Source organism: Mesoplodon mirus, assembly GCF_964341445.2.
Source record: "Mesoplodon mirus genome assembly, chromosome: 4".
Lineage (NCBI taxonomy): Eukaryota > Metazoa > Chordata > Mammalia > Artiodactyla > Ziphiidae > Mesoplodon > Mesoplodon mirus.
Genome location: NC_138979.1, coordinates 102,916,428 through 102,933,950, shown reverse-complemented (window position 1 = coordinate 102,933,950; position 17,523 = coordinate 102,916,428). Strand labels below are relative to the sequence as shown.

At 40.4% G+C, this 17,523-nt stretch overlaps 1 protein-coding gene and 1 pseudogene across 3 annotated transcripts in view; one reads left to right on the top strand and one right to left on the bottom strand.

Annotated features, from left to right (window-relative positions):
- Positions 1 to 17,523, top strand: part of STARD9 (StAR related lipid transfer domain containing 9) — a 123,282-nt gene that overhangs the window by 45,436 nt on the left and 60,323 nt on the right. For both annotated transcript variants that reach the window (XM_082618569.1, XM_082618570.1), the window contains exons 4-6: positions 15,098 to 15,214; positions 16,711 to 16,743; positions 16,833 to 16,894. In XM_082618569.1, coding sequence (XP_082474695.1) covers positions 15,098 to 15,214; positions 16,711 to 16,743; positions 16,833 to 16,894 — 212 coding nt within the window. The remainder of the gene's footprint in view (positions 1 to 15,097; positions 15,215 to 16,710; positions 16,744 to 16,832; positions 16,895 to 17,523) is intronic.
- Positions 13,830 to 14,933, bottom strand: LOC309802751 (non-selective voltage-gated ion channel VDAC1-like; annotated as a pseudogene). Its single transcript has one exon. The product of its transcript is annotated as a non-selective voltage-gated ion channel VDAC1-like (transcript).

Genomic DNA, 17,523 nt, shown 5'->3' with positions numbered 1-17,523 from the left:
TTGGTCTGGCTTCATCTGTTAACTTAAGTCACAGCTCCTCTCAATGTGGTGCTCTCCGCATGGTTCTCTTTTTCCAGGTTTTGGTGAACGTTTTTCCCCCTTCGTCCATTTTGACTCTGAGGTGGTGAATTTCCAGGTACTGGTTCCAGGTTACTCCACTGTGCCTTGTGGTTTTCCTACTTCACACCCACACCTTTGTGAATAGTCTTTTTACTTAATTAAACCTGAATGATTCTAATTTGAATATACCATCTGTTTCTGTTCAGACCCTGATTGATACAGTGCCACAATGTGTTTCTTGTACCTGTAGTACATTTCATTTTATCTTTATGGTTTTTTGTTTGTTTGTTTTTTTTGTTTGTTTGTTTTTTTTGCGGTACGCGGGCCTCTCACCGCTGCGGCCCCTCCCGCTGCGGAGCACAGGCTCCGGACGCACAGGCCCAGCAGCCATGGCTCACGGGCCCAGCCGCTCCACGGCATGTGGGATCCCCCCAGACCGGGGCACGAACCCGCGTCCCCTGCATTGGCAGGCGGACTCTCAACCACTGCGCCACCAGGGAAGCCCTTTATGGTTATTTTTTTTAATTTGATTCAATAAGACTGCAAAATAAATATCTTATGCCTCATTAGCATTTTCATGTATTAAGTGTTTTCTCATAATTTACTTCATTTGATTTTTACAATAAACTGTTTACAATAAACGTCATCCCTATTTTACTGATGAGGAAAAAGGAAACAAAGCACGTTACTCACACCAGGTCACACAGCTAGTAAGTGGCAGTGCTGGTATCTGTAGGAACCCAGGCCTGACTCAGAATCAAGGGCGCTTTCTGTTGTTGTATTTTTCCTTACATCTTTTTATTAAACTTAAAAATTTTTTTTGAAATGATCACAAATTTACAGAGAAGATGAAAGTACATTCAAAAAAAATTTTCCTGAACCATTTAAAAGTTGCCAACCTGTTACCCAGTTGCCCCAGATACTTGAGTGTGCAGTTCCTTATAGTAAAGGACATTCTTTAACATAGCCACAATACAACCTTCAAAACTGGGAATTTAAATTGTTATATTACTACATCTAATCATTAGATCCCATTTGAGTTTTGCTGATTATCCCAGTGATGTCCTTTATAGAAAAAGGATCTGGTTCAGAATCACTTGTTGCATTTAGCTGTCTTATGTCTAGTCTAATTCATGCTGGAATAGTTCCTCAGTTTTTCTTTGTATTCATAATCTTGACACTTTGGAAGATTATAGGTGAATTATTTTTTAGAATGTTTCTTAATTTGGTTGTTCAATATCTCTTCATGATTAGATTCAGATTATGCATCTTCGGTAGGAATATCACAGAGTTCACTTTGATTTCTTGATTAAGGTGGCGTCTTGCCAGGCTCCTCCACTGTAAAGTTACTCTTTTCCCTTCTTTGTAATAAATATTTTGTCGAGAGGTACTTTGAAACACTATGTAAATATCCCATTCCTCATCAAACTTTCAAATTATTTACTTGTTTATATTTGTACTGACTCATGGTTTCCCATTTTATTCAGTGGATGACAGTCTGTTAGTATTATTGTTTGTTATGATGCTCAGATTGTTCCCATTAATGGGAAATGGCATTTAGCCAAGATCTGGGTGCTAGGTGTGATCATTGCTATTGAGATATCACTGTTCCTTGGTCTCCTCAGTAGAGTTAGACAAAGCTAGGGAATATATATTTGCATATACAGATGTATATACACACACACACGCACACAGTTCCATTATATCTATTTACTTATATTGAAACTCATGAGTTCTCACTGATTCTGATCAAATACTCTACAGTTGAAAGAAGGAAGTGTGAAGAGAGAATTTGAGTGCTAGATGGAAGTAAATGAAAAATAACCCAACCAACCTAGCAAATTTGTTTCAGGACAGGGGGTGCTTGACTAAGGAGAGTTGCGTTCATAGAATTTTGGAAATTGAGGGCTTACAAATAGTGAAGGTAACTCTTCTGCTTTATTTCTTTGTGTTCCATACAACTAGGAATCATTGACCTTGAGCTGCAATTATAAATACTAGTTGCTACTGATATTTTCTAATGGGAATTTTGGATTTCATTCATCTCATGTTGGTATGAAAATAAGAAGATTGTCCATTGTTAAGAACTCATTAAGTTAGTTGTGTCAGTTATGAACCTCTAAACTCAGAATTGTGAAAATGAATCACAGAAATGTTTAAAATGCTTAAGTGTTTGAAGAATATAGGAATTAAAAGCAATACACAACAGGTTATATACTATGAATAACAATATAAAATTTATATATTTGTAGAAAGATGGAAAAGTACAGTAAAAATTTATTGTGCTTAGCAATGGTATTTGGTCAGTTATTTAATTTTTTTTTTTACTCTTTTGGGATGTTGATTATTTTCTTACTGATTTGGAACTACTCATTGTATTGCAATATTAAGTTGTGGTGAATCTACATTGTAGATAATAAATGCCGTTTGGAGGAGACAGAAGAAAATGAGATGGAAGTATTTTACATTTCAGTCTTTATTTTCCTTTTTTCTGCTAACTAACGCAATATAATGAATGCACTTGGATAAAGAGTGAGTACTTTGGTCTTTTCCAAGTGCCTCCTCGTTCTGTGGTCATGGCAGTAGCTGTAGGGTCAGAGAAACTTTAAGTGGGGACACTTTGGGAGATTCTTCAGGCCTATGTCATGGTTAAGAAAATTGCAGCCCTTCTGTCTCCTCCTCTTCCCTCTATAGGTGGGAGCTCATGGATCCCTTAGCTTTCGGGGGGTTGTGAGAAAAGGGCTAGTCTATCAATCCCAAGCAGAAGATCCTAGAAAGACCCTGTTATATCCAGCCACAGAGTAATTTTCATTTTAGGGAGTGATATTCTCATACCACTAAAGGGTTGCATTGTGGGAATGGACCACTGCCACTACAGTTGGGCCTCTTTCATTGAAGCTAAGAACAGATAGCTGCTGATGCCTGTCCTTTTTGTACCCACACTTCCTTGTTCAAATAAGGGTAATAAAATAACTTCAGTGAAGCGATGAGGCAGAGAGATTTGTTTGGCTGTTTCTGGGGTTACTTGCATGGATGTTTGTTATTCCTAAGGTGGGAGATCTCTAGTCCTTGGGATGAATTTTCCACAGTTGACAGCCAGGTATTAAGAGATGGCAAGTGGAGGTCTGAAGGTTTTTCAGGGAGAGTAAAGTGACCTAGTTGTTCTGTTGTTTCACCCAGAATTCGGACTTCTTGAAGGATTGAAATGACAAGGATACATTTTAGATTTTTTTTTTTTTTTTTTTTTGCGGTATGTGGGTATCTCACTGTTGTGGCCTCTCCCGTTGTGGAGCACAGGCTCCGGACGCGCAGGCTCAACGGCCAGGGCTCACGGGCCCAGCCACTCCGCGGCATGTGGGATCTTCCTGGACCGGGGCATGAACCCGTGTCCCCTGCATCGGCAGGCGGACTCTCAACCACTGCGCCACCAGGGAAGCCCCATTTTAGATTTTGTAGTAGTGCAGTCCTGAGGTCACCCTCACTTAAGAGAGAAGGCCTTTATCCAGGGGACATTATTCAAAGAAGGGACTTATCTGAAAGCAAGCTTAAGACACAGGTTTAGTGCCACCTATGTTATGAAGATTTTTCTACCCCAGCCCACAGTCTTTTTTCCTTCTCCAAATACAATATTATGTCTACCCTTCATTCTTTTTCTACTACGTAAAAGTATTGAACTTTTTACTAACTCTGTGATCATTGTAGATTGAGACAGTATTTCAAATGTCTTTCAAATCTCCCACAGCAACCATGCAGTGCTAGGGCCCTGTTAGGAATTTAATAAATACTTGCTGCTGAGGTGAAGAGAAATCCAGTTCTGGGACCTGCCAGTCTCAAAACTGGTTTCTTTCAATATAATAAAAAAAGAAGCAGACTCACAGATATAGAGAACAAATTAGTGGTTATGGGGGTTGGGGGGGGCATATAGGGGTGGGGGGATGGGAGGTACAAACTATTGGGTGTAAGATAAGCTACAAGGATGTACTGTACAACATGGGAAATATAGCCAATATTTTGTAATAACTGTAAATGGAATGTAACCTTTAAAAATTGTATAAATATACAGTGGAGAAAAGACAGCCTCTTCAATAAGTGGTGCTGGGAAAGCTGGACAGGTACATGTAAAAGTATGAGATTAGAACACTCCCTAACACCATACACAAAAATAAGCTCAAAATGGATTAAAGACCTAAATGTAAGGCCAGAAACTATCAAACTCTTAGAGGAAAATATAGGCAGAACACCCTATGACATAAATCACAGCAAGATCCTTTTGACCCACCTCCTAGAGAAATGGAAGTAAAAACAAAAATAAACAGCTGGGACCTAAGGAAACTTCAAAGCTTCTGCACAGCAAAGGAAACCATAAACAAGACCAAAAGACAACCCTCAGAATGGGAGAAAATATTTGCAAATGAAGCAACTGACAAAGGATTAATCTCCAAAATTTACAAGCAGCTCAATAACAAAAAAACAAACAACCCAATCCAAAAATGGGCAGAAGACCTAAACAGACATTTCCCCAAAGAAGATATACAGATTTCCAACAAACACATGAAAGAATGCTCATCTTTACTCATTAGAGAAATGCAAATCAAAACTACAATGAGATATCATCCCACACCGGTCAGAATGGCCATCATCAAAAAATCTAGAAACAATAAATGCTGGAGAGGGTGTGGAGAAAAGGGAACACTCTTGCACTGTTGGTGGGAATGTAAATTGATACAGCCACTATGGAGAACAGTATGGAGGTTCCTTAAAGAACTACAAATAGAACTACCATACAACCCAGCAATTCCACTACTGGGCATATACCCTGAGCAAACCATAATTCAAAAAGAGTCATGTACCAATATGTTTATTGCAGCTCTGTTTACAATAACCAGGACATGGAAGCAACTTAAGTGTCCATCAACAGATGAATGGATAAAGAAGGTGTGGCACATATATACAATGGAATATTACTCCGCCATATAAAGAAACGAAATTGAGTTATTTGTAGTGAGGTGGATGGACCTAGAGTCTGTCATACAGAGTGAAGTAAGTCAGAAGGAGAAAAACAGATACAGTATGCTAACACACATATATGGAATCTAAGAAAAAAAAAAAAAGGTCATGAAGAACCTAGGGGTAAGACGGGAATAAAGACACAGACCTACTAGAGAATGGACTTGAGGATATGGGGAGGGGGAAGGGTAAGCTGGGAGAAAGTGAGAGAGTGGCATGGACATATATACACTACCACAAATGTAAAATAGATAGCTAGTGGGAAGCAGCCGCGTAGCACAGGGAGATCAGCTTGGTGCTTTGTGACCACCTGGAGGGGTGGGATAGGGAGGGTGGGAGGGAGGGAGACACAAGAGGGAAGAGATATGGGAACAGATGTATATGTATAACTGATTCACTTTGTTATAAAGCAGAAACTTACACACCATTGTAAAGCAATTATACTCCAATAAAGATGTTAAAAAAATTAAAAAATTAATTAAAAATAAGAAAAAGAAAGACTGGTTTCTTTCAGAATAACAATTCTTCTCCTCATTGGGTATGACATAGGTTCCAGTTGGCCTTGCTTATCTTTACCTGCATTTCAAAATTTCTCTTGTAGTTTCTTTCTCCTCCTGTTCCTTGGAAACTATTCAAACAGCAATTTCCATGGTATACAATGCATGGATATACATATATGATATGAATAAATATGGGAAATAAATCTCTTTGTAGTTCACAGTGTGAAGTGGAGAAACCAAATAGGAAATCTAATTTCATCTGTCAAAGTCAAATATAGGCTGTTGCTTGTTTTCTCTGGAAAAATCTGCTACAAAAAACCAGGGGCAGGACCCAAATGATGTTGATTAACCCCTAGCTGGGCTTACAGTGGGAATGGACTGTGAACATTTATACTGGGCAGAGACCCAAAGATCAGTGACCTGCAGTGGCGTTGAGGGACTGGCCTGACATTTATAAAGAGTGGACAGCATTTCCTGATACTTTGTGGGGTTGTTTTGGCAAAGCTGGCACAGTTGAGGCTTTCTTTCCCTTCCTAGATACCTTGTTTGCTCTTTGGTTAAGCTGTAGCCAGGTGGACAGTGGAGCCTAGGCTGTGGCTTAGATAGACTTGGATACCTGATGGGTGGGGCTATAGCATGCTTTCCTACTGAGAAATTAAATAGAATTTTAAATTAAAATATTAAGTTGTCTAATTATAAATATAGGGAAAACTGTACTTATGAGTATCATAAATAACTATAGTAAAATAAAAAATAAAAACAATTGGGTTCAGTTAGTATCCTCATTGTATTCAAGTATTCCTAATTACTATATTTACATCAGAATTTAAGACCTGAAAGGGACATTAGATATTATCTAGGAATAGAACAAAAGTCTGAAGAGTAAGCTGTACACCAAAATGTTAACAATAGTTATCTCTAAATGGTGGGAGTATTTTTATCAGCATTTTCTGTTATTTTTTTCTATTTTAAATATATTTATTTAGGTAATAAAACATTATAAGAATACTTCTCATGGTGAATACTGAAATACTGATCCTTGTCAATAAAGATGACATCTATTACTGCATTAAGTAGCAGTGTTACTAAAAGGGAAAAAAAAGTCTTCTAGTACAATCCTTTTAACAGTGGAGTTATAGACCAAGAGAGATACGTGATGTTTAAAATCCATTTAAATGGAATACATCATAGAATTTAAAGCTGTTTTCTCATAAATATTTCTTAGGTAAATTAACAAAAACTGGTGAAGAATTTCTTTTCTGTGTGAAAATCATAGTTAATAATAGCAATTTCATTTTATAATAGAAATGTATGGGTCAAAAGGTACAAATTTACAGCTATAAAATGAATGTCATGGGGATACGATGTACAGCATGATGACTATAGTTAATAATACTGTATTGCATATTTGAAAGTAGCTAGGTGGGTGGATTGTGAAAGATCACAGCAGGAGAAGAAAATTTGTAACTGTGTATGGTGATGGATGTTAACTAGATTTATTGTGGTGATCATTTTTTAAAATAAATTTATTTATTTGTTTATTTATTTATTTATTTTTGGCTGAGTTGGGTCTTTGTTGCTGTGCGAGGGCTTTCTCTAGTTGCAGCGAGTGGTGGCTACTCTTCGTTGAGGTGCGTGGGCTTCTCATTGCTGTGGCTTCTCTTGTTGTGGAGCACGGGCTCTAGGCACGCGGGCTCAGTAGTTGTGGCTCGTGGGCTCCAGAGCGCAGACTCAGTAGTTGCGGCGCATGGGCTTAGTTGCTCCACGGCATGTGGGATCTTCCTGGACCAGGACTCAAACCCATGTCCCCTGCATTGGCAGGCGGATTCTTAACCACTGCACCACCATGGAAGCCCTGTGGTGATCATTTTGTGGTATATAGAAATGTTGAATCATTATGTTATATACCTGAAACTAATATGTCAATTATACCTCAATTTTTTAAAAAGCCTGGGAAAAAAGAGAAATGTTTGAAGCCTTTCTGTGGGAAAGTATTAAGGGTTAAGAACTTCATGTATTTTATTGGCTAGGTAACCTCTCTCTCCGTTACATGATTTTCATACTTATAGAAGGGAAAGAATGATCCCTAGGCCTTAGCAAAACCGATAAGACATGAAGAAAGAGTTTAAATTTTTTTTTACGTTAATGGTTTCTGAAGATTTTTTAGAAATGAATATTTAATAGGATGGAAGGTAGAAGTTTTTTAAAAGGTATCTATGTGAAGTTGGGGCATATTAACTATGGTGTCTGTATTTGGATATCTGTTTTCCAAAAGTCCATGGTTCTTTTAAAGTACATGGGAGTACCAGAGAGAATGTTAACTCTTTTGAGTACTCCTTATACCAAAACATGGAAAAAAATAAAGTGTAGTAACAACAACGACAAAAACTAGCACAGTGAAATGCTTACTTTGTGCCATTGTTCTTAAAGTTTTACATGTATTTACACAGTTAATCCTCTCAAAAACCCTGTGAGTTTTAGGTGCTTTTTAATCTCCATTTCACAGGTGAGGAAACTGAGGGAAGGTTACTTGCCCCAGGAACTAGGTTTAGAATCTATTAAGTTGCGAAGCCTGTGTTCTTAGCCATTAGACTGTAACTGTCGCTGTTTAGAGGAAGGCAAATTATTCTAAGCCCTTTCCCCAACTCCAGGCCCCATTGTTATACTTTGCACATGAACACTCTCTTCAAATAACAGGCCCTGAACCCTAGTTTTCTGTACTGCTGCCACGAGTTTGGAGATGGGATGGGCCAGTAGATCCACAAGTAGTACCAGCTGCACCTCACCGTCTCTGTGTGATGACAAGTAACAGTAAGTACAACTCTGGGCTACTTGAGGTTTTCCTAAGCAGCTAACAGCGTTAGTGAAAACATATGTTTGAATAGTTTCCAGAGCTGTCTAGAATTATTTTCCAGTTTAAAGATGCCTACTAACACACAGTTTTTGGATTTCATTTATTTATTTATTTATTTTTTCCGGTACCCGGGCCTCTCACTGTTGTGGCCTCTCCCGTTGCGGAGCACAGGCTCCGGACGCGCAGGCTCAGCGGCCATGGCTCACGGGCCCAGCCGCTCCGCGGCATGTGGGATCTTCCCGGACCGGGGCACGAACCCGTGTCCCCTGCATCGGCAGGCGGACTCTCAACCACTGCGCCACCAGGGAAGCCCAGATTTATTTTTAACTAACATTTTTCCCCCCTTAAAATGTCCCTCTTCTCACTTATCAACAATTTTTTTTTAGTAGTTATTTATATCGGCTGCTTCAGGTCTTAGTTGCAGTACGCGGGATCTTCGTTGCGGTATGCAGGATCTTTTTTAGTTGCGGCATGCTTGTGGGATCTAGTTCCCTGACTAGGGATCGAACTTGAGGCCCCTGCATTGGGAGCATGGAGTCTTACCCACTGGACCACTAGGGAAGTTCCAATAATTTCTGATACCTGTATTTGAAATCAATATTTACTTCATCATTTTGAACCCTTTTTCATCCTAAATGGAAATCGCAGTTTTTTGTTGTTGTTGTTATGAGTCTACTTGGGGCTCAGAGAACATAGTATATAATAGAAAGAACTACAGAGCTACCAAAAACAAGCAAACAAACAAACCAAAAAATCTATCAGTGAAAAGTTCCTTTAGGAAAATACAGCACAACCATTATTCTTGGACCTTAAACAGTCATCATGAAATCTCCAGAGACATAGTTGATTCTAACTGCTTTTGAGAAGGGTATGTCTGCTAAATGTCGCTGATATCAGGGAAGTCCATTCCTTGAGATTTATCTTGTAGATCTTCTTTTTAAAAAATAGACTTTATTTGTTAGAGCAGTTTTAGGTTTACAGAAAAATTGAGCACAAAGTGCAGAGAGATCTCGTATACCTCCTGCCCCCAAACTATCAACATTGCACACTATTGTGGTACATTCATTGCAGGTGGTGAACCTACGTTGATTGATATATCATCTGATGTCCATAGTTTATATTAGGGTTCATTTTTGGTTTTGTTCTTTCTTGGGGTTGACAAATGTATAGTGACATGTGTACACCATTATAGTAGCATAGAGAGTAGTTTCAGTGCCCTAAAAATCCTCTGCACTCCACCTGTCACCTGTCCCTCCGCCAACTCCTCCCAATCACTGATCTTTTTACTGTCTTCATAGTTTTACCTTTTCCAGAAATTCATATGGTTGGAATCATACAGTAAGTAGCCTTTTCAGATTGGCTTCTTTCACTTAGCAATGTGCATTTAAGTTTCCTCCATGTTTTTTCATGGCATGATAGCTCATTTCTTTTTAGCACTGAGTAATATCCTGTCATCTGAATGTACCACAGTTTACACATTCACCTACTGAAGGACACCTTGGTTGCTTCCAAGTTTTGGCAATTATGAATAAAGCTTCTGTAAACATCTGTGTGCAGCTTTTTGTGTGGATATGTTTTCAGCCCCTTTGGGTAAATACCAAGGAGCATGCTTGCCACATTGTATGTTAAGAATGATATGTTTAAATGGAATATTACTCAGCCATAAAAAGAAACAAAATTGAGTTATTTGTAGTAAGGTGGATGGACCTAGAGTCTGTCATACAGAGTGAAGTAAGTCAGAAAGAGAAAAACAAATACCGTATGCTAACACATATATATGGAATCTAAAAAAAAAAAGTTCTGAAGAACCTAGGGGCAGGACAGGAATAAAGATGCAGATGTAGAGAATGGACTTGAGGACACGGGGAGGAGGGGGAAGGGTAAGCTGGGATGAAGTGAGAGGGTGTTATGGACTTATATATACTACCAAATGTAAAATAGATAGCTAGTGGGAAGCAACTGCATAGCACAGGGAGATCAGCTTCGTGCTTTGTGACCACCTAGAGGGATGGGATAGGGAGGGTGGGAGGGAGACGCAAGAGGGAGGAGATATGGGGATATATGTATATGTATAGCTGATTCACTTTGTTATAAAGCAGAAACTAACACACCATTGTAAAGCAATTTTACTCCAATAAAGATGTTAAAAGAAAAAAGAATAATATGTTTAGTTTTATAAATAAAAACACAAAAAAAACTGGCAAAATGTCTTCCAAAGTGTCTGTACCATTCTGCATTCCCATCAACAATGAATGAGATTTCCTATTGCTCCATATCCTTGTCAGCATTTGGTGTTGTCAGTGTGTTGGATTTTGGCCATTCTAACAGGTGTGTGGTGGTATCTCCTTGTTTTAATTTGTAACCCTAATGACATATGATATTGAACATCAAAGATTCTGGTTCCTAGATTCAGTTGCCCTTAGGAAATGAGTATTGCTACGGATTTTGGTTTGGGCTTCAGGTGTTGTGAGTCCCAATACAGAAGCATCCAGTGGACTGTCCCCTATCTAGCGAACCCTTAAAAAGACTGGAAGTGCTGTGTCACATAAAATTAACCTGTCTATTGAATGCTTTGTTCTATTTATATTCCAGAAAAAATAAAGTTACACTGCTCATCTCTCCTCCTGAACTGGACCCTCTAGCTTTTGATTGCCTTTTGGTGATTTATTTTAGCCTTCAAACTATTCTTGGCATTCATATTGAGCTGTTTCCATCTGCTTCATTATAATACCACAGTCAGAGTGAACCACGGTGTCATCTGGCTCTGTTGTGCTCTATTTAGGGCTGTGGTTTTTCCTAGAATTTATGATGAGCTAAGCCTCACAGTTCTTGAAGAATGGAATCTTAACTTTCTACCAGTTCCACGTTTGGAGCCTACTAGTTTTGCTTGTTCACATCTTTTACTGTTGAGTGAAAATGGTATCTTCAAAGATGTTTTTCATAAAACCTCAAGGGATTATTTGAATTTGGATAAAGTCATGGGCAGAGTAACATTCTGTTGTCTTCCTTTACAATCCACTGAGCTCATTCTGCTGTGTGAGTGGTGGGAAGAAATAACACTTTCACTAGATGTGATCTTGCTCTGTCTGCACCTCTGTTTCCACTCCTGCTGGAGCACTAGAAAGAAAGGTTGAGTTTTGGGGAACATTTCCAACTAGTAAATGGGTGGCAGCCAACTCAAGTGGTCTGGTAAAGAGAAATAACCTCTCCTTCCTTCAGTCCCTGGGAATTTTACCAAGACAGATATCAGGAGGCAAAGAGAACTCTGCCCAGTTTTCAGTTTTGCTAATATAGAGGTGAATGAATGGCGAGTACAGAGCTGGGAGGGAGATTGGGGAAGGGGGTGGGAATGGTCCAAGGTCCAAATCTTTCACCACTCCCTGGGTTATTTTGGCCCTATGCCTGAATCTTAGAAGCACTAAAAAACAAACAAAACATAATAGTTCATTCGTCAACAAGCATAACTATAGCTGCTAAAACAGAATAGGGTAGTATAGTCTTAGGTCAGCAACTGCTGTCTTCGTTCCCGTGGTCCCTAGTTACGTGTGTTATCTCACTTAATCTTCACAACAAACCTGTGATATAGTTACAAAATATCCACTTTTCTGGGAAAGAAACTGAGGCTTACAAATTTTAAGTAAAATTTTGTGGGACCATACAAATTTGTATGGTCCCACGGCTATGAACCATAAGAACAATATTCCAATTTGGAACCAATTTGGAACTGTATCAGGAGATTCACAGAATTTAAGGGAAAGTAGACAAATGAGCAGGAAACCATGGGGCCCTAGGTAGCAGGGAAGCCAGGCAAAGCCATATCACAGAATAGTCTGATTTGAGCACCACACTTGGCACTTGTACGTTCAGGGTGTAGTACTGATGGACTCTTGATGCCAACAAGGAGAATTTATACTTTGTTTTTGTGTCTTTCTTTGAAAATTCAAGTGTAGGCACCTAGTTGGCGGGCCTCATTTCACATGTTCGTGTTCTAGCCAACAGGAGGTGGAGAGGGTTTCCTGGACTATTTGGCTTCCGTCGGGGAGGGTTGGGCCCTGCTTCCAACCAAGACTGACACAATCAGGTTCCCCCCTCAGATAGGAAGAGTATTTGGATGCTGAGCAGCAGCAATACAAAGGGTAAATGCCCACCATACCAGCTGTGTATGCAGATGTCCATGTGGCATTCTGCTGAGGACTGGTTCAGCTGGAAGCTCTGCCTTCCCCATAAGCCAGGCTGTTTTGTCCTGAGCCTGGGGTCTGCCTGACAGAGTCCAACAGGGCTTTCAGATACTACACAAAGTTTAGGGGTTTTCATAGGAGGACCTCTGGCTGTTTCTGATTCATTTAAGCTGACCACTACAGAGATGAGTGACAGTGGAAGCAGTCAGCTGTTAGGATCAGTCTGAAGAGGCAGCATGTAGAAAACGGCCCCATAGGGAAAACTCCTCCCTAACTTCTGGGCTTAACTGATTCTCAGTGTGGTGTCTTGAGACCCTGAATTTGTGTGACATGTTACTGGGCAGTATTTCATTGTAGCTTTACCTGATTAACCATATTAAACTTTTATTTATTTTTTTGGTAATGGGAAAGAAAAAGAATTAATGTACATGGTTTTTCTTTACTAATTTGCTTGCGTGTCTTTGCCTTTCTCCCAGACTCTTTTTGCCTTAAGGTTAGGGACCATATATATCAATTCTGTGTCTTTAACGTCTAGCCTTGTGCCCAGCATACAGTAAGCACTTTGAAAATATTTGACTAACTGAATGAATGAATTTTCCTTAGCAATCTTCTTTTTTTTTAAGGTTTCAATATTTTATTCAAGTTTTAAGTGATGTTAATTATAGCATTTGAAGGGGAGGAACTAATGCCACACAAAATGGAAGACTCTAAAACGTACCCATTAAACTGCTAAAAAATAAACTGAGTGGCGAGAATACAACAGAAGTTCAGTTTAGATTCTGAGTGTTGTCCCCATGTGATTACAGTTACAGAGAGTCTTCCCAGCTTACAGCTGGAGCTCTTAGAAGCTATTTCATACTCTGGTGCAAGGGCAAAAAAACACAACATGAGAAAAACCAAAATTAAGTCCTGAATTATTGGCTTCATCACATCCGCCTTCTCCACCCCAAAATGGCACAAAAGAAACAGCTACCACGCCCCACAGACTACTTTTGGTATAAAAGAGGTGATGGATTGGGGTGGAAAAAGTCCTTGCCTAAAAAAGTCCCTTTCAGATGAGTTTGTATACACCATCAAAGAGCCTCTCCTCAATCAGGGTAGGAAACCAAGGTTCAATTCTCAGGAGGTCACAATTTCATTCATTTACTCAATACAAATTTACAAACTACAAAGTGCCTGCAAGTTATCAACATCCACTTGCAGCCATTTCTAGGTAAAAAAGAAACCTGACATCTCTAGAGGGGCCAGCAAGCTCCCCTTCAAGTCTACAGCTGAAAGGACCTTTTTTGAAATTGGGTTTCTTCTGTACCTCTGCAAGGGTAACACCCTAAAGCTGAATCATCTTTAACCTGGAAGTCTAACATGATATTTAGCGATACTTGCATCCCAGACATACAACATTAAAAGGTACACTAAATTCTGAAGGCTAGCTATGCTGCAAAATAGTTTAAAATTAAATGATTCTACAGTATTCATTTATGCTTGAAACTCCAGTCCTAGACCAAGCTTGTGGCCACCAGTGTTGACATTCTTGCCATCCAGCAGAACTGACAGTGTCAGTTTGATACCTGGCTTTAGGGTCTGAGTATATCCTAACCCTATTCACTTTAGCCAAGAAGCAGGCATCAGGGTCGATCTGGTACTTGACTGTTGTTCTGAAGTGAGTGTTACTGTTTCCTGCTGTCCAGGCCAGATTAACAGCAGTCTCCAACTTGTTCACTTTCTGATAAATGGAGCCGCCAGACTCTTTGCCATCATTTACATTAGTGTGAAGCTGGAACTCATCTATCTTGTAGCCAACTGCAAAGTTGCTCTGGGTCACTCGAGACTTTGCTGTCTCAAAATTCACCTGGTAACCAGCCAGCCAGCCCTCATAACCCAGTACCAGAGCACCCCGGATGGAAGGCCCGGCAATGTCGAAATCGACATCACAACCCAGGTTGATATGTTCCTACTTGTACCCTGTCTTGATTTTAGCATTTTTTTCCCCAGTGTTTGGTGAGAAGGATGAATTGAAGGTCAGCTTCAGGCCAGGTGCAAGCTGATCTTCCACGGTAATCTCCGTGCGTAGTGTGTTGTCAGGGTTCCATTTCTCTGTAAACGTTAGACCATATTTGGTCCATCTGTACTTGCTTTCCAGACTGCCCGTCACTTTGGTGGTCTCGGTGTTGGCTGAACCTGAGCTTGTAAATTCCAGTCCATTCTCAGATTTTGTTTTCAAATCAAGTTTTATTAAGCCAAATCCATAGCCCTTGGTGAAGATATCCCTGGCAGATTTGCCAAGATCAGCATATGTGGGAGGCACAGCCATCTTCTGCTCAGAAGCGGTGGCAGTCAGCAATCTTTTTTTGAAACTGAATTGATTCTCATAAAACAGTGGGGAATTTATAGTCATGGATGTTTGAAACATTTTATATTAGTTTAGGTTAAAAAATAATTTAAAAGCTGCTGTGGGATGAAGGACCAGAGTGACATGCTCTCTATTTTTATTGTTATAGGTGTTCCGGGATTTGGGGACTGAAGTACTGTCTGGAGCTGCCAAAGGCTACAACATATGCCTTTTTGCCTATGGGCAGACAGGCTCTGGGAAGACATACACCATGCTGGGCACCCCAGTGAGTATTGGGATTGGAATGCAGTATCTTCCTAAAGCCACAGGAAGCCTGAATCTTGCATTGTCCTTGCCACTGAGAGAGGATGTGAGTTTCATAGTCAGTCAACTTCAGTAAGATTTAATGGGTCCTATTCTATATTAAGAATGCGTTTCTTCAGACTCACAGACTTAGAGAACAAATTTATGGTTACCAGGGGGGGAAGGGTGGGGTGAGGGATAGTTAGGGAGTTTGGGATTGACATGTACACAGTGCTATATTTAAAATGGATAACCAACAAGGACCTACTGTATAGCACAGGGAACTCTGCTCAGTATTATGTAACAACCTAAATGGGAAAAGAATTTGAAAAAGAATAGATACATGTATATCTATAACTGAATCACTCTGCTGTATACCTGGAACTCACACAATATTGTTAATCAGCTATATAACTTTTTATTAAAAAAAAGTTAAAAAAAACAATGTTTCTCAGCACTTTATTTGAAAGGTAAACTTTGAATAATTAGCCCCTCTTTATTACACCCTGAAGAATCTTAGAATTTTATAATTCCCTTTGATGACACAGACCTTGTCAGTCCTTCTGAATTTCTAATATCATTTCCAAGTTCATCACCTGTAGCTTTTTAACACCTTTGGTGTAGACAAATCCCAGACTGAGTGTTAAGTGGTGGCTAAGGCCATGTGGATATGGGGCTATGTGTGTGTTCAATCTGAGTGTTCAGAAAGAAGCAGGAGAACCAGCTACTGGGATGGGAGCTTTCAAAAGTGTGTAGGACTAATGAGAGCCTTCCTTTATCATGGAAAACTGAGAGGGTAGAGTTCCTTAAGAATACCTCTTTGTTTTAGGCTTAGAAGTACCCTGGTGAGATGAACTGGTAGGGCAGGTGACAAATAACACTGCACAGGGACATTCTTTAGGACGTTGGTCCTCCTGAAAGATTATCCCTGCTGCCGTGGGCCCAGATCATTGCTTACTACGTCCATGTTTAGCCTGATTTTATAGATTTTAAATTAAAAGAAGAAAATGTCCAATAACCCAGGGGTGTAAAGCCCTTAACCTGAGTATAAGTTAGCACTGGATCCAAGATGAAAAAAGAAGCCGCTTCTCTCTAAATGTGTGTTTTGAACACCCATATACTCTAGTCCTCCTGTGTGTACAGGGTTAGGAGATAGGGTTCTGGGAGGGACCACCATGGTAAAGTGAATTCATCCAAGAAGGATGTAACCTTCTCTTCATGAAAGTATGTACCTGGGTTTGCTAGCTGCTTCTCTCTTCCTTCTTACGGTGGTGATCTGCCTCTCATCTGGTACATTCCTCCCGTGAGAGTCTCCTGAGAGCACTGGCAAATAGAGTCTTCCACATACCGCCGGGGAAACTGCCTGAAGTGAAGAGGCTAGCGCAAGGAGCCCATCCCTGCCGAGGGTGGGCCCTGGGTGTTGGGGGGAGAACATCACCGTGAGTGAACAGTAATGCTTTCTTCTCTTCTGTTCTCCAGGCCTCTGTTGGGCTGACACCACGGATATGTGAGGTATAGACTCTCTTTTGACTGGATCCCCTCAAAGTAGGTCTTCTTTGTACACTCCCTTCAGTGAAACTCCAACCCTCTGGTTTGTGCAGGGTCTCTTTGTCAGGGAGGAAAACTGTGCCCCACTGCCTTCCTCCTGCAGAATAAAAGTAAGGTAAGAACCTGTCAGGCTCTGCGGCCTGAAGTGTTTCTGTTTCCACTCCAGAGCTGTCCTCTCCGCTTCCAGAGTTGCCCAGAGGAATGGAGAAAAGCCACAGCAGAAATATCTTGCAGTACAAGATGAAAAACTTACTTAAGTTTTAGGTTGTAGGAAACTTAGTTCCTATCCTCAGGCTTAACAAGGTGGCGTCTCCTGTGGACCAGCTTCCCCTGGCTAGCTGGTTTCCTTTCTTTTATTTTCTTTTATTTTTTTTTTTTGCGGTATGCGGGCCTCTCACTGCTGTGGCCTCTCCCATTGCGGAGCACAGGCTCTGGACGCGCAGGCTCAGCGGCCATGGCTCATGGGCCCAGCTGCTCCGCGGTATGCGGGATCCCCCCGGACCGGGGCACGAACCCGTGTCCCCTGTATCGGCAGGCAGACTCTCAACCACTGCGCCACCAGGGAAGCCCTCTTTTATTTTCTGTACAGTTTCATACTAGCTTTTGGGATTTCTGTTCCAGCCCCCTCCTGGGTTGTCCTCCAGGTCAGTAGTTCCCAAACTCTAGTTCCTAGACTAGTGCTGGCTACCCCAACGTGACGTTTTCACCAGTCTGAACTGTAAATGTTGGTGGAAGGTTACCAAT